Source organism: Salvia hispanica, chromosome 6 (genome assembly GCF_029641045.1).
Source record: "Salvia hispanica isolate PSC_SH4W2 chromosome 6, Shi_PSC_v1, whole genome shotgun sequence".
Taxonomy (NCBI): Eukaryota; Viridiplantae; Streptophyta; class Magnoliopsida; order Lamiales; family Lamiaceae; genus Salvia; species Salvia hispanica.
The window spans coordinates 24919775-24945836 of NC_142697.1; the positions used below are offsets into that span (position 1 = coordinate 24919775).

Below are 26062 nucleotides of genomic sequence, written 5' to 3' on the forward strand. Positions count from 1 at the left end.
GTTACAAGCTAAACAATTATCCCAACTCCATATCCAAAGAAAATCTGGCGTTGAATCCCAAATCATGACGCTCTTTGCCGTTTTTCCATGAATCATGATCCCATCTTCCCCAAATTTATTTCGACAATTTCAATTACAAAACTTTGACATAACTCTTCTATATGGAGTACTCCATTATTCAGTTTTGTTGGTGACACACAAACAACTCTTGGTAGACGAAAATTGGAAAAGTTACAAAAATAGTCAAATAAACTTCAGTTTTAAAACACACTCATTAGGTTACTTAATAGTATCATCATACAAGCGTGGTGTCGAGGCTGACCACGCAAATGTTTGGTATGCATGGTATGTATTCGGCCAACTCATACCTTTATACCAGCATACTGTCCAGGCCGGGCGAGTGCACGTTACGCATCTTATGAATTAAGTCATTTATACCATCATGCTAATTTTCTGAAAATCCAGCAACTCACAAACAATAATATGTGCGCATCCACGTTGCATGGCATGCCCTCTGGCTGAGAGAAACCCGCCGCTGCTGTGGATGCTTTTATGCCGCATAATCCCAAGACAGTTGGCATATCGCATATTCTAACAAATTATTGGAGATGCAACTTTTTTTTATTACAATCTGCATTCTATATAGTTGTCCACACTAGTCAAGATTAATTAGAGATTGCATCCTACATCACTACGTTAATTTTGTATATAGGATTATTTTGGCCTTCCAACTGTTGCATCTATTCAATCTGAGAGATTCATCGTCACACAGCTGCAAATGTATCTTGTAGAGAGCAAAGGAGGTGCAATAGCTTGCATGCTCTTAGCTCTTTCCTTCTTGGGCACGTGGCCTGCACTGTTAACACTCCTCGAGAGGCGAGGCCGTCTCCCTCAATTACACAATCACGAATCTGTTAGCTGCAATCATCATAGCCTTCACATTTGGTGAAATCGGCAATCAAAAGCTAAACTTCCTAGACCAGCTATCTCAGGTCCAAATTAGATAACCCCTCTTGATGTTAAGGACCTTTTCACATTCGTCTGTTTACTCGAATCTTGCTTTGCTATGAATATGAAATGCTAAGCCTATCTATGCTATACAAAATGCAGAACAATTGGCCTAGTGTGTTATTTGCAATGGGTGGTGGGATTTTTCTGAGTCTTGGCAATCTGGCGACGCAGTATGCTTGGGCATTTGTTGGTTTGTCAGTCACTGAGGTTATGACATCCAGCATAACTGTTGTAATAGGTATTATGAATTTTGTATTAAGTTTGTCTTTTTAGTGTTTTTGTGAACCTAAGCTTCATATGTATTTACATTTTGGTCTGTGTTGGCTTTATCCAGGAACAACATTGAATTATTTCTTGGATGGCAAAATCAACAAGGCTGAGATTCTTTTCCCTGGTGTTGGATGCTTCCTGACTGCTGTCTTTTTCGGCACTGCTGTTCATGCCTCCAATGCCGATGATAACAAAGCCAAGCTTGCTATCTATTCGGCTGATAGCAAAGGCGCAGCTGTGTATGTTATTTTTCGTCCAAATATTCATCACGAAAACAGTAGTTCAAGCAATCCACAAGTGTCTTATTGTTTGAGTGTGTGTGTGTGTGTTTGTTGATAGAACTCTCATTTTACAGTGACAAGAATGCTCATGCTTCCAAAGAAACTAATGGAAACAAAGGTAAGACCATATATCATAAGTTTTTTTTTTCTTTCATTCAGATATTCTGTATACAATCTACAGATTTGGAAAATGGAGGCGACAAAGCAAAGTATGGCACTGCAGATTTTCTCATAAAGCTCGAGAACAAAAGGGCAATCAAGGTTTGTTTTCTGCTTACATCAAAGGAGAAATATACATATACAAAAATACAATATTGAAAACAAAATTTGAATTTGGTGCTTGCTGCTGCAGGTTTTTGGGAAGGGGACTTACATAGGTTTGGGAATAACTTTCTTTGCCGGATATGCTTCTCTTTCTTCACTCCGGCATTCAATCTGACCACAAATGATCAGTGGCATACATTGAAAGACGGTGTCCCCAACCTGAGTGTATACATTGCAATTTTCTACTTTTCATCATCCTGCTTCGTGATAGCTGTCAACCTCAACATCACCTTCTTGTACCACCCCGTCTTGAACTTTGCCAAGTCGTCGTTCAAGGCCCATCTTTCTGACTGGAATGGTAGAGGTTGGGCCCTTTTGGCCGGACTTCTATGTGGATTTGGTAACGGCCTCCAGTTCATGGGCGGCCAAGCTGCTGGATATGCTGCAGCTGATGCTGTTCAGGTCAGTCCACTAACTATGCAGCGAAAAGTCAGAAAAATCTTGATCATATTTTGGTTGGTTTGTAGGCTTTGCCCCTTGCGAGTACATTCTGGGGTATATTTCTGTTTGGTGAGTACAGAAGATCTTCCAGAAGAACGTACATGCTTCTCATTGTGATGTTGCTGATGTTCGTGGTTGCTGTCGCTGTCCTCATGGCGTTGGCAGGTCACCGCAAGTAGTGACTAAAACCGGCATGTATACCAGATGTATAGCAAGTTGCAGTAGAGAGAAATGCAGTGGTGATGATCATGATTGGGAAAATTTACATTAACTTATTTAGCTGCTCCTTTCCTTTGTAGTCTGCAAATGAATGTTAAATAGATTGAAAAGAAGAAATGCAAATTTACTGCCAAAGCTCAACAACTGAATTTGGTTGAAACACACATTAGAAAATTATAAAGAGATTGCATTTTTGTTCTAGTGTCATATACAACTTTCTTAAAATTTGTTATTTTTCTGAGTTTTTTCTTTTGGTTTTCAGTCAAAGCAACAAGTTTTGGTTTTCACGAGTTATCTTCTCTTTGCTTACAGAGATATTGCTTTAGCACAATCAACATTCTCATCAAATTTGACTATTAATCAATAAAAAGTCAGATCTTATTGATTCTGTGGTAGTATAACATTAGTGTCACAGTAGGCAAATAGCCATAATTTAGGAAGGATCAACAAAAAAACTAGTGCACGTTCAAGATTGGTATGCATTATAGTGCAGTACCAACAAATGACTCTCAAAATCTTGTGAAAAAACAGAGCAATCGGAATCAGGCGTATGCAATAAATTAAGAAGTTACATTGGAAAAAGGCGTTCTATTCGATTTGCTAGAAATTTCAGACCAGGCTCTTTGATTTTGAAGCTCCCTACTCGACTTTATCAGACGAATCTATAGACCAATTTGCCTTCCATGCAATGGAGGGCGATAGAAGACGTTCTGTTCTCCATCCTGATGATCGGAGCTGCCAAGCAACGATAAACCAAAAATTACAACTTAGGTATATATGAGAATGGCAATCCTTTTCTCATTTTAAGTCATGAACTAAATGTGAACACCATGATTGGAATATGACTAATGCTTCTACTTTTTCATTTCCTTATCCCTAAGAACAAGAGGAAAAATCAAAATTAACATTAGTATTTCCAGGAAGTACCATAAGAAGAAAGTCTTGATAGTTTTTATCCATCCATGACTGGCTCTGGATATGCATAGATTGATTTTTGTCATCCAGTTTTGCCAAGACGAGAGCATGCATGAAAGCTTGTAGGACATCTGCTGCTGTCGAATCTCTATGCATGATCACATCAACAAAACTCTTTCTTGGAAGTAGTATGTACATTCCTAGCAAAACCGAAAGGAGTTAATAAGACTTAAGTGTTGATTTGAACTACCAACTGTAAGAAAGGGAATAAATGAGATGAACCTTTGTTGTAATAAGAGCTGGCAAGACGCGAGAGATCTACCCTGTTCTCCATAAAATGAGAATTTACATATCAATGTAATTATGTTTCCGACGTTATTAGGTATTGTTACATGCTAAATGTGTTAGAAGAAAATGCTCGGGATGAGTAAATCGCTAAACGAAGGAATCTGGGAAATGCATGTCAAAAGAATAACAGTACAGTTGAGAACTTACACTTCATCATTATTAAGTGAAGAGATCCGGACACTTAAGCGTACCCGTTTCCCCAAATTTTCTACCCTGCTCGTCATCCATGAACTCATCCACCGAGGTAAAATATGTTCCATTACAGAGACCTCTTTTGGTGAAAGAACTAGAAAACAAAAAAAAAAAAACAAAAAAAATCAGCGTTTTGGAATCTCAAGTCCTACAGTTTCATAATATCAGAGACTCGATGTCTCACCTTGACCAGTCTTTATGTAATGTGGCAAGAGAATCGAGCTCCTTTCAGAGTTTAATGTGCTCAGTGTAAGGCAACGAACAGCCCTGTAGTTTGCTGCAAATAAAGTAGATGACTGAGTTAAGGTGGATGCAGTTGCAGGTTATGTTAGTTCAGACAGAAGAATCACCGGGCAATATAAGCAATAAGACTATCAGAGGAGACTAACCATACATATGAAAGACGGTGAGAGACAGAAAACAAAACCATATGGCCATTGAATGCCCCATAGTGATGTGGGCAAGAAGCATTCCTAGAGCCATCCCAATCATCGTTGCTAGAGTCTCTTGGCTACCTTCCTATCTCATTCCGGTAACAAGTTTCAATGAATAAAAACGATGAAAACATTTACAGTTACTGCAATATACTGACCGATCCTTTAAATGAAGCGTATTACCTTAGCAGATATATCAGCTGCATTGTTCTGAAGAGCAAAATGTTGTGTTAAGGCGGCTCTAGTTGCACCACTGGCAACCCCAGCTGTTAAGTAGCACATATGGAAAGAATTGGAGCAGAAATAATTAATATGACTTAATATGCATGAGGGCTTGAATTAACGATTCAACTAACTTTCAGAACTTACTGAATGATCGTGATATGCTTCCCAAGCATACAATGACCACAAAAGCCGAAGGGAATAAAGGGGAAAGAAGGTCCATCAGCATCCCTGCAACAAATTCAGTCTAGTCTCAAACTTGAAGCATTAGAAATGAGCTAATTAATATTGTAAAAGAATCGATAAATATGACAACTACCATATCAGAAAATAAATATACAAGAATGCTACATAGTAAAAAATATAATGCAGCCCAATCAAATTGTAGTAGCAACAACAGAAATGATTTTGGCAAATAGAGGTGAAGACAATATTACCAAGGTCATTCATGAGATCTGCAACAAGACGCCACATTTTGGCATTGCTATCCAGGTCAGCCCCCTGATGAAAAGAGAATGTGGTGTTGGGATCTTAATCTCTTTACCAGACAACATTTCATGCATATATAAGGTTAAGCATTATAGACTTTTTCCTTTTCTGCCATTCACATGCATAGTGATAAATCCAAAAAAAAACAGTGAAATATTACCCGGTAAAATGTAAACAAGACACCTCCAAGCATTCCAGTTAAATCTCTCAGAAACCACTGACATAGGTTTTTAGAGTGGGATTAATAAACAGATGGAGAAAAAGCCACTCGAACTTTCAAATGATTATCATCTTGCACCATGTAAAAATAAGTAAATACGTAAACCGTAACAGAATGTATACCTGAAATGTAGCCCCGATAACTGTGGCTGATTTCTCACCAACACCAATGGCACTAAGAAGAGCCTAAAGCAACTAATACATGCACTTTAGTCCTACATACATATGACATATCAAAAGGCTAAAGATTGCAACAATCTTATTACCTGTGTGGAAAGCATTGTTCTCACATAAGTCGATAGGCCCTGCAAGTAACCTTGCCAATCAATATCGAGGGCAAAAACGCTCTGGATTTAATGAAAAAACTAGAAAAACAAAGGGCTGGCAACCTGCAATGAATCCCATATCTGAAAAGGGACATAATCAGGAGTCACACTGCCTGGAAATCCCTGCAATTTTGTGCCAATTTCAGATCAAATGGAATTTCTCCTTACACCAATTAAGCTCACTCATCACAATTATTGAAGTTCTTTTCCTCACAGGTTATGGCATTAACATTTCTTACTGTGCTTGAAATAACACAGTCATTGGAAAACTGAAAACAAACATCCATCAAGCAATTCTTACGAAGAAAGATTAATAGCGAGGAACATATCGACATTTCACCTCAGGAACAAAGGCGTCGAGGATTCTCCGAGAAAGATGATTGAAACGGAGAGACGATTTCCGTACGGTGGCTCCGGCGACAGTGAAAGTTGCAGTCTTTGTGAGTTTTGAAGAAGCGCTGCCGTTCCATTCTTCGATCACTGAGGCCTCCGGTTCCATTACTGCTTCTCTAGACGTGCTACTATCAAAGTCAAGACTTCATTTTTTTCTCGGAAACAAGATTACAAGGAGAAAATATTCTATAGCAAATTAATAAAGGTAATAAAACATAATGAAATTAAGGAGAGAAAAAATCACAAAATTTACAAATGAAAAGTAAAGAGGGTGAAAAACACAAGATCGTATATTAATGAGGGTTAAAAACGAAAAAAGAAAAAATAGTTGGGCCAAAAACAAGGGCGGAAAACGAATAATGACATATTAGTAGGGCCAAATTTATGTTATTAAGTTTAGTGTAATTCTAAATTAGGCATAAAATTGTGCAATAACTGCAATTAGTATAAACTATTATAGTGATTCTTCTTCCGCCGGCGGCAACTGAGGAGGAGAGAGCGGAAGAAATGCGGAGAGCAGCGAATTTTCTCCTTTCAAGACGACACTTTTCATCATCAGAAGCAGAAATCCCAAGCCTATATTCATTCCTCCAACCCTCAATCTTCGCGCTCAGGAAAAACCCTCAATCACAAGAAACAAACAAACCCAATCAGAATCCAGTTTCGAACTCCATTTCGCAGCACCAAAAATCCAATCTTGAAGCGGCTCTCCATCAATCCCTTCTCGAATGCGACACCGACGAGGCGTGGAAATCGTTCAAGTCGCTCACCAGTGGCGCCGCCTTTCCGAGTAAGCCCCTCACGAATTCGTTAATCACGCACCTGTCCTCGCTCTCCGACACCCACAATCTGAAAAGAGCGTACGCGTCGGTGGTTTTCGTGTTGGAGAAGGATCCGTCGCTGCTGGAGTATGAGAGCGTGAGGGCCCTTTTGGTTTCCATGAGAGAAGCCAACACCGGCGCCGCCGCGTTCGCAGTGGCGAAGAGCATGCTCAAGAACAGGTTTTTCATGCCGTTTGAGATGTGGGGCTGCGTGCTCGTCGACATATGTAGGAAAAATGGGAGCTTTTCTGCTTTTTTGGGTGTGTTTCATGAGTGTTGTAGGATGGCTCTTGAGGAGAAGGTGCATTTCATGAGGCCTGATTTGACTGCGTGCAATGCTGCATTGGAGTGTTATTGTAGGGAGTTTGAATCTGTTGTTGATGCAGAGAAAGTGGTGGAAACAATGTCGTTGCTAGGGATTAGGCCGGATAAGGTGACATTCGGACTGCTTGCGTATCTATATGCTGTGAAGGGGCTGAATGAAAAGGTGGTTGAGTTAGAGGGTGTGGTTGAAAGGCTTGGTGGTTTTGATGCAAGTGTTCATGTGCATAATCTGATTTGTGGGTATTTGAAGTCTGGTGATTTTGAAGCAGTTTCAGCTGCTATAATACGCGGTGTGAGAGAAGGGGGGGACGAGACCGGGTTGAGTCAGGGGACTTGTGATGAAGTGGTGAGAGGGTTTCTGCAAAATGGGGATCATAAGAGTTTAGCTAGCTTGATCATTGAGTGTCAAAAGCTCGAATCTTCATCTCTTGTGGTGGAGAGATCTTTTGGTTATGGTGTCATCACTGCTTGCATCAGTCTCGGTTGTCTAGAAAAGGCTCATGGAGTTCTTGATGAGATGAATGCTCGTGGTGCTTGTGTTGGATTGGGCGTTTACGTGCCAATCTTGAAGGCGTATTGCAAGGAGCAAAGAACTGCTGAGGCTGCTCAGTTGGTTACAGAGATTAGCAGCTTAGGGTTACACTTGGATGTCAGTAGTTACGATGCTTTGATAGAAACATCCATGTCATGCCAAGATTTCCAGTCAGCCTTCTCTCTGTTTCGTGAGATGAGAGAGTCGAGAATGCTTGATCTGAAAGGCAGTTACTTGACGATCATGACCGGCCTAACTGAGCATCACCGACCTGAGCTGATGGCATCCTTCTTGGATGAGGTTGTCGAGGACCCTAGAGTTGAAGTAGGCACTCATGATTGGAACTCGATCATCCATGCCTTCTGCAAGGCCGGGAGGATGGAGGACGCGAGCAGGACTTTCAGGAGGATGAATTTCCTTCACTTTGAACCGAACCAGCAGACCTATCTGTCCCTCATTAACGGATATGTGACCATAGAGAGATACTTCAGTGTTCTGATGCTTTGGAATGAGGTGAAGAGGAAGATATCTGGTGAGGGGGAGAGAAGATTCGAATTGGATCATAGCTTGGTTGATGCTTTTCTGTACGCGTTGGTGAAGGGCGGGTTCTTTGATGCTGTGATGCAAGTTGTGGAGAAATCGCGGGAGATGAAGATATTTGTCGATAAATGGAGGTACAAGCAAGCTTTCATGGAGAAGCATAAGAAGCTGAAGGTGGTGAAATTGAGGAAGAGAAACTTGAGGAAAATGGAGTCCTTGATTGCCTTCAAGAATTGGGCTGGTTTGAGCACTTGAAAAAGGTTTTGCATCTGTGTTTGGCTGCTCGCTCGTCTTCTCAACCAGACACGCTGCAGCCCATTGGATCGGCATCTAGAGCCAGCAACGAGGCATCTAGGGAGCTGCTGCTGCTTGAGCATCGGAGGTGGTTAGCAGAGCTGGATTTGGGTCTCAAGAAACGAGCATCTGGAAGCGCGTTGCTGGCTAACTACGGCCTCTTCAATGGTGACGAGATCTGAGAAGAAAGCAGGATGCAGGTGGAAGAGTTCATAGTTTGGATATGCTCTAATAATGCAACTGATCTTTGCTTTCACCAAAGTTAGTTAATTAGTTAGTTATCTTTCTGAATTAACCATTGTCACGGATATATTTCGGAATTCACAAGGGCAATTGCCCCACCTAGAAAAAATTTATGTATACTACATTTAATAGTTAATTTTTTTTTTTTTAAATATCCTTATTTTTGGCCCTTCTTAATGTATTAAAATATCTTTATGTATATTTTTGCCCCACCTATGTTGAATTCCTGGCTCTGGCTCCGTTTATGTAAAAAAAGTTTTTGAAAAAAAGAATCAATATATGGTTGAGTCTGAGTGCGGGTAAATTTATTGGAAAAGTTATGAATTTGATTTTTACTAGATCGTTTATCAACACTAATTTATATTAACGTAACGGCAAATTTCACTATAATAATTATTGAGATCCAATCATATTTCATTTTCGGAAAAATCCTTAATTTTGTATCTGCAAAAAAAAGGTAACAACCGTTGAGAATCTGACTGTAAACGCGCCACATATATTAAATCGAATGTACCATAAAAGATTCCAACACTTGTTTGACTTAACATTTCAATATATATCGCCAAAATCAAGAACAGAAAAAGAGAGATACTCACACACGTTATAGAGAGTGTTCAAGTTCGATCAAATTTTTTGCTCTCCCATCCCATTTACCCAGAGAGATTTAATCATCCCTATTTGAGGTTTTTCCCAACCCCCTCTCTTTGAATGATTCTTTTCCGATTCTTGATTGCTGTGATGTCTGATTGTACTAGTTCGTTTAGTTATTTTGAACTATTGTCTTATTAAGAATTTAAATTTGGATCCCTTGAATTCACATTCAAACCATATGCAGTAATAATGTTGATGTAGTGGTAGTAGCTTTGACTTTCTTATAGCTGTGTGTAGGGTGGGGTGATGCAATGATTGAGGTGTGGAGTGCTGCTTAAGAATGTGCATGATTGAATGATTTCTTAGTTTATCTTTGGCTCATGGACTTGTAAACAGTAGATTTAAGTTTCTTGTATGCATATTTCTAGTTAGGATTGATTGATTGAATGAGTTTGTGTTAATATCTATAGCAAGAAAATGCAATTCTAGATATTAAAGAAGTTATGTTAGTGGGCGTTTCGAACTACATTTTGGAAGCTTTCTCCTCACTCACTTCTAATGGCATTGATTTCCGAATTTAGGTGTAATGAGATGAACGTTTTTGTGCAACTCGCGGTGGTTTTATGGGCTCTGGCGAGCCTCGAAGAGGCAACAGCGAACGGGGTTCAATCCCTTTCAAAAATTGCTATCGAGAAGGCTGTTATTTCTTTAGATAAGAATGCTTATGTTAAAGCTTCTCCATCAGTTCTTGGAGTCAATGTAAGTTTTCCATTTATGCAATCTGCTGATGCCATAAATAGACACACTTTTCTGTGAGTTATACTGTATCATTTGCAAACTGGTTTGTTGTAAGAAACTGATTTCTTAGATGGTTAAATTTGACTTGAAACAACTTCCTATATCAGGGAAACAACCAAGATTGGATTACTGTGGAATATAAGAGCTCAAATCCGTCGGTTGAAGACTGGATTGGTGTATTTTCTCCGGCCAACTTCAGGTAAAGAAAATGCATAAGTCAGTTTAAGATTTAATTTGGCAGAGTTAACTAATTTTAGAAATTTCATCTATTTTTCTCAGTTCTTCTACCTGCCCCCCAGAAAACTCGAGAGTTGGGCCGCCATATTTGTGCACAGCACCCATTAAGGTTTTGTCTGATTCCAGTTTTCAGTAATTCTACAAAACCAAAAGCTTCTCCACTCTACTTTTGAATCTAAAAAAGACTAATATTTGTATGGTTTGATTTATCTGCAGTATCAGTTTGCAAATTTCAGCAATCCCAATTACAAGGATACAGGCAAAGGCTCTTTGAAGCTTCAGTTGATTAACCAAAGATCGAATTTTTCATTTGGTTTATTTTCTGGTGGTGTGTCAAATGTAATCATCCTGCTCCACAGATTATACTGTTTGTTCGTCCGGTTATAGTGGTCATGATGAAACGTGGATATATATATGTATGCTTAATTTGTTTCTTTCTTCTTTGGAACAGCCAAAGCTGCTGGCTGTGTCAAATGTAATCGCCTTTGTTAATCCTAATGCGCCTCTATATCCGCGTTTGGCGCAAGGGAAGGAATGGAACGAAGTGAGTTCTTATCATATAAGCACCTCTTCGTATTCAGAGGCATTTCCATGTGGTTGATGATGATCTTCTTTTCTTGACGTTATGTTCAAGCTTTCCCTAACAAACGAGAAAGACTAATTTTTTTGAGATGTTGGTGCTTAGATGACCATCACCTGGACTAGCGGTTATGCTATTGAGGGAGCACAGCCTTTCGTTCAATGGGGCCCAAAGAACGGTCCACGGTTCCGTGCCTTGGCAGTTACGTTGACATTTGATCGTAGCAGCATGTGTGGTGTGTTAAAATCCTTTTATATTGCTTTAACCTTCGATTATAGTGAAGTGCCTCCATATTCTACGTTTTGAGGTAAATGTTGAAAGAGGATCACATATTTTGTAGGTGCACCCGCGAGAACAGTTGGCTGGCGCGACCCTGGATTCATACATACTGCTTTTCTTAAGGACTTATGGCCCAACTCAATGTATGCTCTATGTCACAAGATAATTTCAAACCCCTTTTTAGGAATATTACATGTATAATGCTTCTTCAGATACTGATCTTTGTAAAGTTTCGGCATCTAAAATTTCAGAAAACCTAATTTTATTAGTTTTTCAGGTACACCTATAGATTGGGGCATTTTATGCTTGATGGTACAAATACAATTACTTGGAGTGATGTTTACGAGTTTAAAGCTTCTCCATATCCGGGTCAGAACTCTGTGCAACGAGTCATCATTTTTGGCGATATGGGAAAGGTTACAACTCCTTTCAGAAAGCACTTTTTACTGTGTTGGTCGCGTTTTTACTGCCTCAGAAGGATTCAAGTGACTGAGAAGTGTGTTCTGGTTTTTCTGCATTGTTTGTGCAGGATGAAGCTGATGGATCCAACGAGTACAACAATTTCCAACGCGGTTCCCTCAACACGACCAGGCAGCTCGTGGATGATCTGGAGAATTATGACATAGTCTTTCACATAGGAGACATCTGCTATGCTAATGGATATCTCTCTCAGTGGGATCAGTTCACTGCTCAAGTCGAGCCTATTGCTTCGAGGGTCCCCTACATGATAGCCAGGTAAATTGTAGTTTTCGACCAAACTGATCATCATGCTCTCTCTCTCTCTCTCTCTCTCTCTCTAAATATTGGTGGTTTCCCCTAAAGTGGCAACCATGAGCGCGACTGGCCTGGATCAGGTTCGTTTTATGAGAACAATGATTCGGGTGGAGAATGTGGGGTGGCGGCTGAGACTATGTTCTTCGTTCCAGCTGAAAATCGAGCGAAATTCTGGTATGTTGAATTGACTTCTGATGTTGCAACTTTTACAGAAGTTGCCTTTTCATTACAATCAGTATAGCCTAAAGAGTAAAGGCAATTAGTTTCTTGCTTAGAAACGCGTGATTTAAGTATGTCATGTACAGGTATTCAACGGACTATGGCATGTTCCGATTCTGCATAGCTGACTCTGAACATGACTGGAGAGAGGGAACCGAGCAATACAAGTTCATTGAGCACTGCCTGGCGTCTGCAGACAGACAGAAGCAACCTTGGCTGATATTCCTTGCCCACCGCGTTCTAGGCTACTCGTCTGATGCTAGCTATGCTATCGAAGGATCATTTGGAGAACCAATGGGGAGAGATGACCTTCAAAAACTGTGGCAGAAGTACAAAGTCGATATAGCTGTCTACGGCCATGTCCATAATTACGAAAGGACTTGCCCTATATATCAGGTAAAAAAACTCAATCTAATTCTGTACTACATTCTTCATTCAATGAAGATTCATGATTTTGAACAAATTCATCACCATGTTTCTGCAGAACATCTGCACAAGCAAGGAGAAGAATTACTACAAGGGGGGTTTGAATGGCACAATACACGTAGCTGCTGGCGGTGGAGGCGCCAGCCTCTCGCCATTCTCACCTCTGCAACCTAACTGGAGTTTGTTCAGAGACCTTGACTACGGGTTTGTGAAGTTGACTGCGTTCGACCACTCCAACCTGCTGTTCGAGTACAAGAGAAGCAGAGATGGGGAGGTTTACGACTCCTTCAAGATATCCCGGGACTACAGGGACATCTTGGCCTGCACCATCGATAGCTGCCCGAGCACGACCCTCGCCTCGTGATGGTCTTCTCACTCTCCAGCTTTATCATGCTTTTCTTTGTCCTCCAACTTCAGGGCTGTATGTATACATGCATTTGTAATCTCAGAACGTTGAAGGAAGGGTGTATTATGTGCTATTTGCACTACATTTACTGAGGCTGGTTCATTGCAATTTTTTACAACCCTTTTTCAATATTCTTGTATAATAAATATGGTAGTGGAATAAAAAAAGACATTTAAAGGACTAGAATTCTATTCCTTTTAGTAGAATAAAATCTAAGATTTGAGAATTGAATGAGGGTCTCAAATTCACAATCCACAATTAGTGGCTCAAAACACTAGTGACATGTATGGCATGCCAAACACAGCCTTATTAATCACTCGAAAATAAAATACTTAAAAAAAGAAAACAAAATACTACTAGCAATTCAAAGCTTCGCTCCAATCCAGACCATGAGTTGTATCGAAAAATCTTGACCATTTCTCCTGCCCCTTCATAAAAATAATATACTCCCCTGATCAATCGTTTTGTTGAAAGTTCCCATTTTTATTATTTTTCAAGAATACGCGAAAGTCACTCCCACTGTTCTTGAAGAAATCTAATCAACAAATTTCAGAGTCAGCAGCAGCTTTCTTCATTGATCTTCTTGATAAAAATTCATTCTTTTTCGTGGGTTTTTTCTGGCATCGAGATCTTCACTTTCTGCAGAGGCTCATCAGTTTCAACCCATCAAAATTCTGTGGAGCTGATGCCTTTTTCTCTTGAGATAGAAGAGGTTGAATTTTAGCCGTTTGTGTGTAAATGGATTTATGGGTTGTTGCAGCAGCTGCTGGAGTTGGATGCATAGCGAAGAACTTGCCGAATTTCTCAGCCGACAAGAAAGAAAGTCCACGTGGACCTTCTCTCAAATATGTTCAGACAGAATCAAGAAATTTATTGCAGCAATTGAGAGATAAGACATGCCCATTGCGTAGATTAGCCCAGCAAAGAGGCCAAGATGATTCACTTTTTGATTTGGAAAATCATTCAGATGTTAATGGTGACTATCATCCAGAGAAAAGTGGGATTCTTGAGGATTATAATCTGTCAGCAGGAGTTGTTGGTTTAGGAGAAAATCAGCAGCTAGAAGGTCAAAACATGAAATTGGGGAAGGCCAAATTGGCAAGAAACAGAAGATGTCGGATTAGGCCATTGTTAACCTCTTTAGGGGCTTGTGTGGATAATATGGAACAGCACAGTTCATGTCTGCATCCCCCACCCATGCCTCCAGTCAGACCAGTGTTGGTTACTGATGCAATGTGGGGCAAAAACTCGTGTCCTAGCCAGTCCGATGCCTGTCTGGATGAAACGGGAAGGGAGATCAAGGCGTCACCTTCTCCCTTTAAACAGTTTGAGGAGCTCAAGAAGCCGAGCAAGGGCTCTAGCAGATCATCGCATTCACAAGGTTCGTTTATGATCATTTAGGTTGCATTCTTGTTCTTTGTTTATGTCATTTACAGAGATGATGTCTGAATTCTTGATTTCTCTGCCTTTGCATGATGTCTGTTGTGATTTTTCACAGGAGCTGAGGCGTTGCTTCTTTTCATTACTGGGATGACTGTTGGGATAGTGGGTGCAACCACTTCTTGGAAGAATGAGGTAGATGGGTTGGGCAGGAAGCTAAAGCAGATGCATGGTTTGGTACAAGACTTGCAGGAAGAGCTCGACCTGAACGAAATGGTGACGGTGAAGGAACTAGACAGCGAGGGCAATCTACCTCCCGGAGAAGTAGAAGATTCGCCTCTCTCGACTGTAGAGCCGGTCCCGTCTCCTTCCCTTGTAAATGCCAGTGGGACGAAAGCAAGTGATGATAACAAGGCAGAGAACCTAGAGCTGTTGAGCAGAATTGAGGCAGAGCTTCAAGCAGAACTGGAGGTGCTGGAACTGAACATGAATGTATCTGATCAAGATGGAATATCTAGTGTTGTTGAGGTAAGAAATTCATAGATATGTAAATAATTTTATTGTTGACATGATGATATCTGATTGATTTTCTAGTTATGTGAATGCTAAAATTTGTGCATTTGATCTGTTTTTGGCAGCACGATCCAGATTTCGAACCAGAAATCGTTCGAGCCGAGCTGATGCCAGCAATGGTGGACGATGCAACAGAATCAGAAAGCAGAACAACAGATACGACAGCAGATTGCTCCAAACCTGCAAATTACTCTGTTTCTCCATGGGAGCTGAGCTTGCGGCTCCATGAGCTGATAGAGTCGAGGCTTGAGACGCGCATCAAGGACCTAGAGATTGCGCTTGCCCAGAGCCAAAACAGAGTTAGAATACAGCACAGTATCGTCTCCGGGAGGAGATATTCTTACAGCGAAACAGAGTCCTCATCTGCTCACCATAGTCCTACCTGCATATGTGATGAACACGCCATGAGAGAAGACGAACCATCAGAGAACGACGGGGAATCTGGCAGCAAGAGCATTGACCAGGGACGTCGCTCTGCCAACGGAATACAGAATGGGAACTGTGACTCCATGAAAGATATGCCCCAGATTTGGGATAATAAGCAAACATTTATGAGCCTCCACACTAATGAGGATTCCATGAGTGAAGATGAAGGCAGTGATGAGTCAGAGATGCTACTAATAAAGCAGATACTAGAGAGAAGGAAATCAGGCTCTGGTTTTAATTTTAAATTTTGATTGTATATATGTACATTTCAGCTGCAAACTGGTACCATAAATATTGAGTGTATATATATAGCTTACTTGTACAGGTGAAAGCAATGAGGTCAAAAAATAAAGATGTGTTTTTTTTGCCAAATTAGGAATGTTCTTGATGGAGGTCTGCAGGAAGGACAACTAAATGATTCATGGGCATCGTTCGAACGTCTGGTGGAAAACAGAAAGAACTCAACTAAAATGACTAGTTTTTCTCCAACATAACTCTACATTTTCAACCAAATGCATAAAACACTACATAAGTAGGAGAATTATTATGCTCAAAATATAAACCATAAGCAGCAATGACAAATCAATTGATAATTCCTGAGAAAGAATGTAACTTGAGTAAAATATACCACTAAGGGATGACTTTTTTGTGCCTGAAATAGATCAAAAAGAGACCGTACACCACTACACAACAGACTCCAGAAATTATGAGTACCCAATTAAATGTAGAGGGCTCGTCGAACACGGTGTCTTTGAAATTCATTCCAAAAACTGCAGTCACGACGGCAAACATGGTAGTCACGAAGGTAGCAGCTGTGAGAAGCAACTCGAATTTAATCAGCTGATTCTGGACATTTCCCTGTTACAGCAGTAAGAGTAAGTTAAACGTTAAAGACGATATACTTGAAACAAAAGAAGTGATAATTGGTTGTTTCTATTACCAGCTTTATGTTGATTAAATCCTCAGTATCATCAATATACTCTTTTAGCTGCACGGCCAAGGAGCATCAAATTATACATATGCAATTAAGCATTGATGCAGTAAGAAAATTGTGCTTATTGTAAAACTTTCCTTACCGATAGCAACTTGTTGAGTGTGTTGTCTATGCCAACAAAGTATGCCTCGAGTAACATCTCAAGCTGATCGATGTTTTCTGCAGCAGAAGATGAGCTCAAGAAGCTTCCGTGTTTGCTGGTACTCATAGTGCTGAAAGCTCTCTGCAATCTGAGAACTCCGCTAGATGATGCCACCGGGGAAACAGGAGCAGATTTGGATCCAAAATTTACATCTTCTGAGATATTGATTGGATTGCCTGTATCACTGTCGGTAAGTATATCCCTTCTTTCTTTCTTCTCAGTTAGATACATCTCCGCCATGTCACCATCATCGTTCATCAGATGTTCTATTTCATCACAAACCTAATATTCAAGAATAAGTAATATATCAAAACTTGCCAAGTTTATGTTAGGCTGTGCCAGATATAGTATCACTCAATTTACCTTTTGCACTCGCTGAGTTAAGGCCAGAAGGCTCCCTTTGAATCTACGTACACGCTCTAGATTGAGGGTGCTTATGGATGAGGCCAATTCATCAAGCACGGGATATATGTCCAACTCTAAATCTTTAACCTACTAAATTCATGAAGTTCAGTGTAATGATATTCTTGGATCCGTTATCGAGACCCTAAATACATAAAACAAACACAACTGCATACCTGAGCATCAAGTGACATACATGTATGTTCCAAAGCAACCTCCAAAGCCCTGAACTCGAAAGGTAGATCGTCTGAACCACATAGCAAATTATTAGCAGAGCTACGATTAACTCATAAGGTGATTGACCAGAGAGAGAGAGAGGGAGCACAAAATTATTGTTTAGAATTTCCTTCGTGGTGATGTGCCCACTTCACTGACGTCTTGCACTTCTAATTTTTCACATATACAAAGATTTCAGTAGCTCTTGTATCATTATCAAGATTTCAAAGAAGCATGCACATCCAATTTTCTATCACCTATCCTACTTATTATTGAACTGATATTAAAAAAAAATCAATGTAAAGAAGTAGCACAAAAGAAACAAAATGTACATAACAAATGTCAAGAAATTTTCAAATTAAACACATGAAAAATTAAGCATATCAGCAATTTTGGTATCTTACCATAATTATCCTTGGATACCTCTAGACGCTTGCACAACTCATATTTGTACTGTTGCACGGACTCTTCTACAGAGTTCTTCAATATAACCTCATCAGCTGTGATTATGCACCTAATCTGTTCGAGACTCACAACAATAGCCTTCTCACGACCTAATATCGAGGAGGGATAGATAAACAAAGGATCCAGAAGTCTGAGATCTCTGGAAGGTAACGAACAACGCCTCATGACAGTAGACTTATCCAGTTCCACAACTTCCAAGTTCCCTTTGGTATCAATCAATATCCAAGACCGATTTCCAAGATTATGAGTTCTCTTCTTTAAGCCTGGAAATCCAGGCCCACATGCATTGTGCCTCCCAATACCATTAACATAATAGCTCGAAGGGTTCAGAGAAGATACGAAAGATTCAGGATCAGCACCGAAAGATGGAGCTCCGGGTTGAGCCATTTTGTTAGACTTCTTCTCTCCTTTATCTCATCCAGACCTTCACATCCAAGAGTTCTCTTCATCGGTCGACTTCAAGATGTAGGCTAGTGCCTGCATTCTAGGAATTAAATCTTACTCCGGCAACTAAACAATTTAAGATAAAGATCACACCTCATGTACTCACATACTATGCTACTAACAACCATTAAAAGAAACTGCCAACACTTATGCAAGGAAGTCACTGAGCAATCGGTAACAGAGTAATTTGATACTGAAACATAAAATTACTCTAAAATCCAGAATCAAAAACCAATTTAGGGCATCAGGCTATGCCAAATTTCCACTAGAAAGGATGAAAATTTTGTACCTACATATACAGATAAAGCTCAATTCTTGAAAATGCCATGTCTTATCTAATCTGGGAGAACGACCACCAAAATCCAACATATTGATTTCCAATGACAAAACCCCCCACCTCCGTTGCTTTAATCTAGAAATCATATGTATATTGTGTGTATAGGAAGGCGTTTGAAAAAGATCATACCGTTGGTCACAAGAATCCGCCTTGATTCAATGAATTTGGGCTATGGAGATTCTCGATTCACTTTGAACTGTCCCGCTTGTTGGAAGTGGAGTCCGTGTGTGGGAGAGAGGCCGCACGTTACGAAGTTTCCGGTGATGGCGACTTGTCTCGCCCTATCTTTTTTTCTTTTTTGTTTTAATAAATGGAATAAAATTCAGATGATAAAATCTGATCAATATTTGTTTTACCTCAAAAAATATCTCTATATGTAGATTATTAGTACTACTCCTACAACAATTTTATTCATTTATGAGCCTATATGTGAAATAAAAGATTTATTAAAAGAATCTCCTCCTCAAGTTCATCTTTTAACAAATAAACATTTTCTATGAGTAAGGTTGGTTGTTTATATTTTATAGTACTCCAATTGTTACTTTTTTTATATTATAGTTAGATTTGAATGCGATCATGAAACCATTATGAGTACATCTGATGTCTCAATTATGGACAAAATTATTTGATGATTATTTTTTAATACATGCTAAAATAATTACAATTAAGAAAATTTCAATTTACTTGAATTGATGTGATATCTTACTTTTGTCTAATTGTAATGCACTATTATTGAGTAATGATTGAAATAGCTGTATCGTTGAGAATTAAATAATTATGTTAATTTAAATAATTTTAGAATAATATAATACTATAAATTAGTTTACTTTATAGAATGATTGAAGTCTTCACAAAAATTAAAAAGAATTACTGTACGTACTAGTGTAAAAAATTCTGTAAGTAATAGATATGGTAATAAATGACAAAAACAAATGTTCGTGGATCAATTTGCACTTGAACATAAATTCATAGCCTTATGCAATGCAGATTGTGGTAAAATTGCAAATGAGTCCCTCTCTCGAAGCTCGTGCATATCACGTGGCGGAATTGAGAGCAGTTGATAATAAGGCGCCATAGAGTCGATGATCAACATGCAGTTTTGTACTCTATATTTCTCAGGAAAAAAATTTGTCCCAAAACCCACTCTTCCTTCCGTTTCAATTAGATGGTTATTCAATTTACAATTATTGTTGTGGTTATTATAGCTTAAGTTACTACTATTGTCTAATTTGAGATTTTTTGTGTTTGGATTTATTTATCATTTAATGTTTTTTGCGTGGGAAATATGATTATATGTATCTTGAATCTGGATGGGTTTGTTCGAGGATCACGTGAATCGGTAAAATGGTTGGGCAATAATTGCATTTCCGTTATTTTAAAAATCTTGAGAAAATTTAGCAAAATGTTGTTATAATCTGAGCAGAGCAAATGCAGGAGTAATGACTCAGTTAAATCAATTTTTCATGGAACTTATGGAGAATTGCTGTGTACTAGTTTGGTTTTGTTTCTTGGATTCTTAGTGACTTTAATCATCAGGAATTCAGCTAGTTCTACCACTTTAGTTGATAGTTGAACTCTCTTATTTTAAAATGTGATTCAATCACACATCAATTTGTGGTGTGAATGAAAAATATCACTTCTTGGTATTTTCTACTCTATTCCCTGTTTAAACTCTCCTTAATTTTATGTTTCAGTGATGTGTATATCTTGGTTCAGTTATGGAGTGTGAAAGGGATCATGGAGAGGTTTTTAGAGGATAAAACCGGTGCTTATGATAACAAATGTGTAATATTCTCTCCTGGGGTTTAAGTTATAAATACGGACCACGGAGGTGGCTGTGGGCCACGTTCGGAGATTACTACTAAAGAAACTGAACAGGCTCAGCCAGAAGTTCAGATTCTTCTGATACAGTGACTTCATCAAATGCTTCTTGTGAAGATATCGTTCAATTGAAATCTCGAATTATACCTCCCTACTCTGTAGGAGAGAGTAACGTTTGTGGAGGCTGAAGAAGGTTGGAAGAGTGTGTTAAAGACATGTCACCAATTCTATGGCCTTCGGTCCAAGTGATGGAATAGAATGCCCCAAGGATTATGATCCCGGTAGTCCTGCTTATATCTTTATTAGGGACTCTCCGATAATGGAAGAGGGTGCTTCTTCTAATGAGTTGATGTTCAGCATTCATATGGAGTACGATAGTTTCTGTACATATGATGCAACCGACCCTGGTGCAGACTTGGATAAATCGGAGCAAGCCTTAAGTTCTGGAGAAGCTGGAGATAATCACAAAAGAAAGGAGTGTCATCTATGGAGCACTTGAAGGGTAATAATCAAGAAGGTAGAGTGAGTTGGGTAGGTTTGACCGAATTTCGCCAATTACTAAAGGAGTAAAACCGAACAAAAGGTCAGACATTGGGAAGACCATGAGCATGGATGTGAAACATGGAGAGAAGAGAATGATTGGTGAAGTTTGAGAGAGTCTCGTAAATAACCAAGTTGACAACAGTACAGGAGGATCGAGGGATACTAGTTCCAAACACAAACCAGATGGAATGGTTGCTTTGCCAAAGTGAGTGTCCTTCTATCTCATAATCAACTAAATCAATTCATACGAACTTAGTATTCTTGCAATTATGTTGTTTCTTGTTGCAAGACAAGAACAATGCTGTCCTTTCGGTCATCCATTGAGTTCACGTATCATTGGTGTACTCAAAGGCTAAAGAACATTCCTATCTTGTGTTCCAGAAAGAAGAAATTGTCATGGAAATCGTGCCATTGCTTTGAGTGGCCTAGCTGCTGCAGTAAATTTCCAGATTGATCGTGCAAATGTATCACTGGCCTGGTTTCTCTCTTAAATTGTTCACCTGCCGTGGCTGCTTGTATGAGAGGCAAAGCAGTCCATTGAAGTATCCGAGATGGGCAGGCAGCTGCTTTAGATGTTGGCCTTGCCTCAAGTGGCGATGTTAAAATTGTACTTCAACTGTTGTGATTCCAGTAATGCGTATGCTGATCTTCCACATAGTAGAAATGTATGTGTGTATCAGAGCACCAGCCTCTCGATTGTGCCAGTATGCTGCCAAGCTCTGTGAAGGCAACAAAGCAAAAGGCATGCTCTTCCTTTTCGTGTTCTAGTTCATGTTGTTGTTGATGATGTGTCGCCTTTAACTGGCCTTCCTCTTTTATCATGTCTTTGTCGTTGCTTTATAGCTTCTCGGACAGAACTAGATGTGCATTTAGTTGATAATTCTAATCTAGACACCTTTATTTTTCCTATAACCTTGAAATAGAGGTTGCTGCTTTTGGCTTATAAAAAACTCAATTTCCATTATTTAGATGTAATCAGTTGCACTAGCTCTGCTATCGTTGCTCGCTTAGTAGCCAATTTGTCACTCAATGCTCTTTAATTTAGTAGTACAGGGTTCACTTTATTCCCCAATAAAGTTTATACTACTATTTAGTATTTTCAGATATTTGTTTCTGCATATAAATATTCCCTGCTTTTCAAATTTGTTATAACAACTAATAAATGCGGACATATCCCAACTCAGAAAAGCAGCAGGAATTTGAGGTCTCTATAACGTTGTATAGAATGCTGACTTAATAGTCAGATTCAAAATATTTTCACATCATTTGAAAATCTCAGAAAATTCCAGACTTTAATGCTTTGGGGCTACTGCCTTCAGTTACAACTCGGAATACCATATGAACTCTGATAAATATATTCCACCTTCCTTAATATCCCTCTGCAATCCTATGAAATACTATAACACTATTCAAAAGGAATACTCCATTTATTTGTACAAATGAAGATTCTGGGAAGAACCCACCAAATATATATACAAGATTGTTCCTTTCCAAATATGAATATGAATATTAATTTTAATAATAAAATGGTGTCCATAGATTTCTTGGCCCTCTGTATCTAATGCACTGAAGCAAAACGATGCCGTTTTGGGGATTCACTCTCAGCCGTTATGCTTTAGACAGTTATTACTACACGTGTACCACATTTCCTGTCGTGCCACGTGGGCGAACAAAAAAACCCCTGTTGGATTCTAAAAACTGCGCGCCCATTGAGCCAGTAGGACCCACCCTGGTACCCAGAGTTTCTTCCTGGGACCCACTTCCTTCCTTGGCTTTAAAGATTTTTGGGAAAAAAGATTGTTTGGGAAAAAATAGTAAGCTTGGAAGCAGTAATAGTAATACCAATCTGCAGAAAGAGAAGCAAGCAGCAGATATAGTTTTGCTAACTCTGAGGTTTCTTTCTTTCGTTTTCTGCACAATCTGCTGTCTAATGTTGAAAAGGAAAAATGGATTCTTTGTCATTTCAGTTGTGTGTTCTTTGCAGATGCTAAAGCGACTTTTTTTTTAGTGTTTTTTGAAAATCTGTGTTGCTTCTTCTTATTGGTCTCTCCTTTTTTTACTTTCTAATGTGTTCTGATTTTCAAGATTTATTTTTTGAATTTTTGCTGAATTCTATGGTGGTGCTTTTTTGCTTGTTGAAGATTGAGAGGAATAGCGGCTGTGGCAGAGATGGTGATGAAGGTTTCTCTGCTTTCTGCTGCAGTTGATCTGCTTTTTCTGTGCATTCTGTCGTCTGTTTCTGCACAATCCTCTGATGAAAGAATGGCACTTCTTGGATTGAAGAGATCCTTTTCTGATCCTCATGGGATTCTTCACAGCTGGAATGCCAGCAGCTCCGACCACTGCTCGTGGTTCGGAGTTTCCTGCAGTTCCGATTTCAGAGTTACGAGGCTGGAAATCAGAGGTAATTTCTATGGCTCTCATCCTTGCTCTATCGAGTCGGAATTGGCGTTGCATGGTTTTAGAATCACGAGAAACTGCTCGGGTTGGTCTGTGGCTAGTGGGACTCTAGGGGGAAGATTATCGGCTGTTATAGGAAAGTTGACCGAACTTAGGGTTCTATCGCTTCGTTATAATGGAATTGGTGGTGAGGTTCCTTCTGAGATATGGGGATTGACAAATCTTCAAGTGCTTGATCTTGAAGGGAATGACTGTATTGGTCGTTTCTCGGATTTTGAATTCTTCGGTTTGAGGGATTTAAGGGTTCTTAATCTTGCGTATAACGGGGTTTTTGGGAGGTTTCCACCTTCTCTGTCGGAATGTAGGGGATTACGGATTTTGAATTTAGCGGGAAATGAAATCATGGGCGTCATCCCCGATTTTCTCGCGGGGTTTGGGAAGTTGAGAGTTATAAATTTGTCGTTTAACCGGTTGGTTGGCTACATTTCAAGTACTCTTGGATATGATTGTGCGAATCTCGAGCATTTGGATTTGTCGCATAACTTCCTAAAAGGGAAAATTCCGCGAGCTTTAGAGAAGTGCGGCCGGTTGAGGACAATTTTGCTATCGTCGAACGCACTACGTGGCGCTATCCCTGCTGAGCTTGGGAAGCTTCGAAATCTTGAAGTTTTAAACGTGGCAAGAAATGGATTAAGTGGGCCTCTCCCTGCGAATCTTGGGAATTGTACTCGTTTGTCGGCTCTTGTCCTCACGGGTCACTTCAATGCTCTCCGCGTGAAGAGCCATCCACGTGGCAGAGCGCCTCATAGATCTTCCGATGCAGCTTTGGGTCATGATAATGATTATAACTCCTTCAAAGGTACCATTCCTGAAGATATAACAACACTTCCAAAACTCGAGATTTTGTGGGCTCCGGACGCAGGCTTTGAAGGCCACTTTCCGAGAAATTGGGGCCGTTGTAAGAGCATGATGGCAGTAAACCTAGCTCGGAACCAGTTTACAGGTGCTATTCTTGGACTATCTACAAATTGCACTAATCTTCAATACCTCAACTTGAGCTCTAACAGGCTGACTGGGAGATTGGATGAAAATCTTCAGTCATCGTGTATAACGAAGCTCGATTTGAGTGGGAATCTGCTATCGGGTCCAATCCCGAGTTTGAACTGCCATCATCGGACCTCCATCTATGATTCATATGTTCCTTACTCGCCCTTCTTGGCTCTCGAGGTCCCGGTTACAGACAATGATCTTCGCCACGAGATACAAAAAGAATTACTGAAACAGATTCAAGCGCCTCCTCCTAAAGAGGCAGGACTCAATTTGAAGGGCAATGATCATCAACGTAACTTAATCGTGGCATCCGTGGTATCTGGATTCGTTGCAGTGGCTATGATTTTGATAGCTCGGATCTGTTATAGCAGAAGGAAGAAACCGGTGACAACGACAGCGTCTGAGATTCCAGCCTCGACTGAGCCAGAGAAAGTCATCCTCTTCAGTGACGTTGGCGTGGATCTGACCTTTGACGACATAGTCGAGGCAACGGATAATTTCAACATAAGAAAATGCATTGGAAGCGGCGGATTTGGCAAGACCTACCGCGCACAATTAGCTTCGGGGAGAAATGTGGCGGTGAAGAGGCTGACTGCAGAGAGGCACCAAGGCGCGGGGCAGTTCCACGCCGAGGTGAGCACGTTAAGCCAAATTCGGCACCCGAATCTCATCACGCTCTTGGGATATTACGCGTGTGGAGATGAGATGATGTTGATATATAACTATCTGCCCGGAGGGAATCTCGACCAGTTCATCAAGGATCGCACGAGGAGAACCTTCGACTACGCGACGCTGCACAAGATTGCACTCCACATTGCCTCCGCGCTCTGCTACCTGCACGACCAGTGCATCCCGCGCATCCTGCACCGAGATATCAAGCCTAGCAACATCCTGTTGGATGGCAACTGCAACGCATATCTGGCGGACTTTGGACTGAGCAAGATACTCGAGGGCCCGGAGAGCCATGCCATGACGCGCGTGGCTGGGACCTATGGGTACATATCTCCGGAGTATGCGCTGACAGGGGTGGTCTCGGACAGGGCGGACGTGTTCAGCTATGGCGTGGTGCTTCTGGAGCTCATGTCGGAGAAGCGGGTGCTCGACCCCTCGTTCTACTTGCACAGAAACGGATTCAACATCGTGTCATGGGCGTGTATGCTGCTCGAGAAGGGCCAGGTGAAGGAGGTGTTTGTGGACGGCCTGTGGGACGCGGGACCACACGACAAACTGGTGAAATTGCTGCACGTGGCCGTGATGTGCACCATCGAGTCTGTTACGGAGCGGCCGGCAATTAGGCAGGTGGTGCAACAGTTGCAGCAGATTGAGCCTTGTAGTGATTCAGTTGTGCAATAAGAGGCAAGAAACGCCACTCCATATTTTACCTGTTTTGGAGTGAGCCATTTCTAAATTAGATGAAAAATGAACAACTGTGGATAATAGTTTTATGCCATTTCTGATTTCTTTTACCTGCATTTTGAATTGTTTTCTGGAATATACTAGTATCATTTTCCTTTGGGGGAATATATTCTAGCATGATGAAATGGAAACTCTAGATTTATGCTATTATCTACTCCATAAGCAGTGCAGTATATTTTAGAATGTACAATCTAGCATTATACAATCAATACCTGTCTAATAGTAGTAGTAGTATCTTTTAGAATGTCTCAAGCATTATACAGTACTCCAAGTTATGTCTCATTTATGTTTTTTTCTTAATAGGC

At 40.2% G+C, this 26062-nt stretch overlaps 6 protein-coding genes, 1 long non-coding RNA gene and 1 pseudogene across 9 annotated transcripts; 6 read left to right on the top strand and 2 right to left on the bottom strand.

Moving 5' to 3' along the window:
- Window positions 1-778: 778 nt before the first annotated feature.
- On the top strand, window positions 779-2506 carry LOC125205168 (ureide permease 1-like; annotated as a pseudogene).
- A 396-nt stretch (window positions 2507-2902) lies between these two features.
- Window positions 2903-6439, bottom strand: RUS3 (root UVB sensitive protein (Protein of unknown function, DUF647)). Its single transcript, XM_048103987.2, has 14 exons — window positions 6032-6439; window positions 5755-5814; window positions 5632-5670; window positions 5489-5551; window positions 5307-5363; window positions 5095-5158; window positions 4805-4888; window positions 4619-4701; window positions 4391-4520; window positions 4186-4278; window positions 3957-4095; window positions 3744-3784; window positions 3474-3661; window positions 2903-3281 (listed from the first exon to the last, which is right to left on the bottom strand). The coding sequence occupies exons 1-14, from the start codon at window positions 6188-6190 to the stop codon at window positions 3186-3188; spliced, it is 1296 nt and encodes a 431-aa protein (XP_047959944.1). The 5' UTR covers window positions 6191-6439; the 3' UTR covers window positions 2903-3185.
- Window positions 6440-6465: 26 nt separating this feature from the next.
- Window positions 6466-8990, top strand: LOC125205162 (pentatricopeptide repeat-containing protein At1g69290-like). Its single transcript, XM_048103984.2, has one exon. The coding sequence runs from the start codon at window positions 6592-6594 to the stop codon at window positions 8554-8556; it is 1965 nt and encodes a 654-aa protein (XP_047959941.1). The 5' UTR covers window positions 6466-6591; the 3' UTR covers window positions 8557-8990.
- A 376-nt stretch (window positions 8991-9366) lies between these two features.
- Window positions 9367-13236, top strand: LOC125205163 (Purple acid phosphatases superfamily protein). Its single transcript, XM_048103985.2, has 13 exons — window positions 9367-9521; window positions 10011-10188; window positions 10335-10426; window positions 10507-10573; window positions 10681-10803; window positions 10916-11008; window positions 11150-11279; window positions 11385-11466; window positions 11601-11739; window positions 11853-12058; window positions 12146-12271; window positions 12403-12712; window positions 12801-13236. Exons 2-13 carry the CDS (start codon window positions 10021-10023, stop codon window positions 13104-13106), a joined length of 1842 nt encoding a protein of 613 aa, XP_047959942.1. The 5' UTR covers window positions 9367-9521; window positions 10011-10020; the 3' UTR covers window positions 13107-13236.
- Window positions 13237-13498: 262 nt separating this feature from the next.
- LOC125205165 (uncharacterized) lies at window positions 13499-15899 on the top strand. The gene is made up of 3 exons (XM_048103986.2): window positions 13499-14529; window positions 14647-15056; window positions 15167-15899. Exons 1-3 carry the CDS (start codon window positions 13887-13889, stop codon window positions 15776-15778), a joined length of 1665 nt encoding a protein of 554 aa, XP_047959943.1. The 5' UTR covers window positions 13499-13886; the 3' UTR covers window positions 15779-15899.
- A 186-nt stretch (window positions 15900-16085) lies between these two features.
- On the bottom strand, window positions 16086-18870 carry LOC125205167 (magnesium transporter MRS2-5-like). 3 transcript variants are annotated; one of them, XM_089060269.1, is made up of 7 exons: window positions 18657-18870; window positions 17686-18230; window positions 17242-17312; window positions 17027-17155; window positions 16604-16945; window positions 16468-16515; window positions 16086-16385 (listed from the first exon to the last, which is right to left on the bottom strand). In XM_089060269.1, the coding sequence occupies exons 2-7, from the start codon at window positions 18131-18133 to the stop codon at window positions 16158-16160; spliced, it is 1266 nt and encodes a 421-aa protein (XP_088916395.1). In that variant the 5' UTR covers window positions 18134-18230; window positions 18657-18870; the 3' UTR covers window positions 16086-16157. The 3 variants fall into 3 exon arrangements, with proteins under 3 accessions (XP_088916395.1, XP_047959945.1, XP_088916396.1); XM_048103988.2 differs by having other exon boundaries at window positions 17686-18223; window positions 18657-18869; XM_089060270.1 differs by lacking the exon at window positions 18657-18870 and adding an exon at window positions 18480-18622 and having other exon boundaries at window positions 17686-18223.
- A 616-nt stretch (window positions 18871-19486) lies between these two features.
- On the top strand, window positions 19487-21859 carry LOC125208542 (uncharacterized). The gene is made up of 2 exons (XR_007174132.2): window positions 19487-21096; window positions 21273-21859. It is a non-coding gene; the product is annotated as an uncharacterized LOC125208542 (long non-coding RNA).
- A 1176-nt stretch (window positions 21860-23035) lies between these two features.
- Window positions 23036-25859, top strand: LOC125208247 (LRR receptor-like serine/threonine-protein kinase RPK2). The gene has a single exon (XM_048107827.2). The coding sequence runs from the start codon at window positions 23061-23063 to the stop codon at window positions 25692-25694; it is 2634 nt and encodes an 877-aa protein (XP_047963784.1). The 5' UTR covers window positions 23036-23060; the 3' UTR covers window positions 25695-25859.
- Window positions 25860-26062: the final 203 nt, after the last annotated feature.

What these genes read in the sequence shown, in the direction of transcription:
- LOC125205162 (XM_048103984.2), top strand. Translation starts at nt 6,592, where the DNA reads ATGCGGAGAGCAGCGAATTTTCTCCTTTCAAGACGACACTTTTCATCA.
- LOC125208247 (XM_048107827.2), top strand. Translation starts at nt 23,061, where the DNA reads ATGGTGATGAAGGTTTCTCTGCTTTCTGCTGCAGTTGATCTGCTTTTT.
- RUS3 (XM_048103987.2), bottom strand. Translation starts at nt 6,190, where the DNA reads ATGGAACCGGAGGCCTCAGTGATCGAAGAATGGAACGGCAGCGCTTCT. An exon ending in TCTTGTTTACATTTTACCGG is followed by an intron (nt 5,159 to 5,306) that starts GTAATATTTCAC and finishes TCTTTTCATCAG; the next exon opens with GGGGCTGACCTGGATAGCAA. An exon ending in TCACTTAATAATGATGAAGT is followed by an intron (nt 3,785 to 3,956) that starts GTAAGTTCTCAA and finishes TATGGAGAACAG; the next exon opens with GGTAGATCTCTCGCGTCTTG.
- LOC125205165 (XM_048103986.2), top strand. Translation starts at nt 13,887, where the DNA reads ATGGATTTATGGGTTGTTGCAGCAGCTGCTGGAGTTGGATGCATAGCG. An exon ending in CAGATCATCGCATTCACAAG is followed by an intron (nt 14,530 to 14,646) that starts GTTCGTTTATGA and finishes GATTTTTCACAG; the next exon opens with GAGCTGAGGCGTTGCTTCTT. An exon ending in GAATATCTAGTGTTGTTGAG is followed by an intron (nt 15,057 to 15,166) that starts GTAAGAAATTCA and finishes TGTTTTTGGCAG; the next exon opens with CACGATCCAGATTTCGAACC.
- LOC125205163 (XM_048103985.2), top strand. Translation starts at nt 10,021, where the DNA reads ATGAACGTTTTTGTGCAACTCGCGGTGGTTTTATGGGCTCTGGCGAGC. An exon ending in TGTGCACAGCACCCATTAAG is followed by an intron (nt 10,574 to 10,680) that starts GTTTTGTCTGAT and finishes ATTTATCTGCAG; the next exon opens with TATCAGTTTGCAAATTTCAG. An exon ending in TGATCGTAGCAGCATGTGTG is followed by an intron (nt 11,280 to 11,384) that starts GTGTGTTAAAAT and finishes CATATTTTGTAG; the next exon opens with GTGCACCCGCGAGAACAGTT.
- LOC125205167 (XM_089060269.1), bottom strand. Translation starts at nt 18,133, where the DNA reads ATGGCTCAACCCGGAGCTCCATCTTTCGGTGCTGATCCTGAATCTTTC. An exon ending in TAACTCAGCGAGTGCAAAAG is followed by an intron (nt 16,946 to 17,026) that starts GTAAATTGAGTG and finishes CTTGAATATTAG; the next exon opens with GTTTGTGATGAAATAGAACA. An exon ending in ATTTAATCAACATAAAGCTG is followed by an intron (nt 16,386 to 16,467) that starts GTAATAGAAACA and finishes CTGCTGTAACAG; the next exon opens with GGAAATGTCCAGAATCAGCT.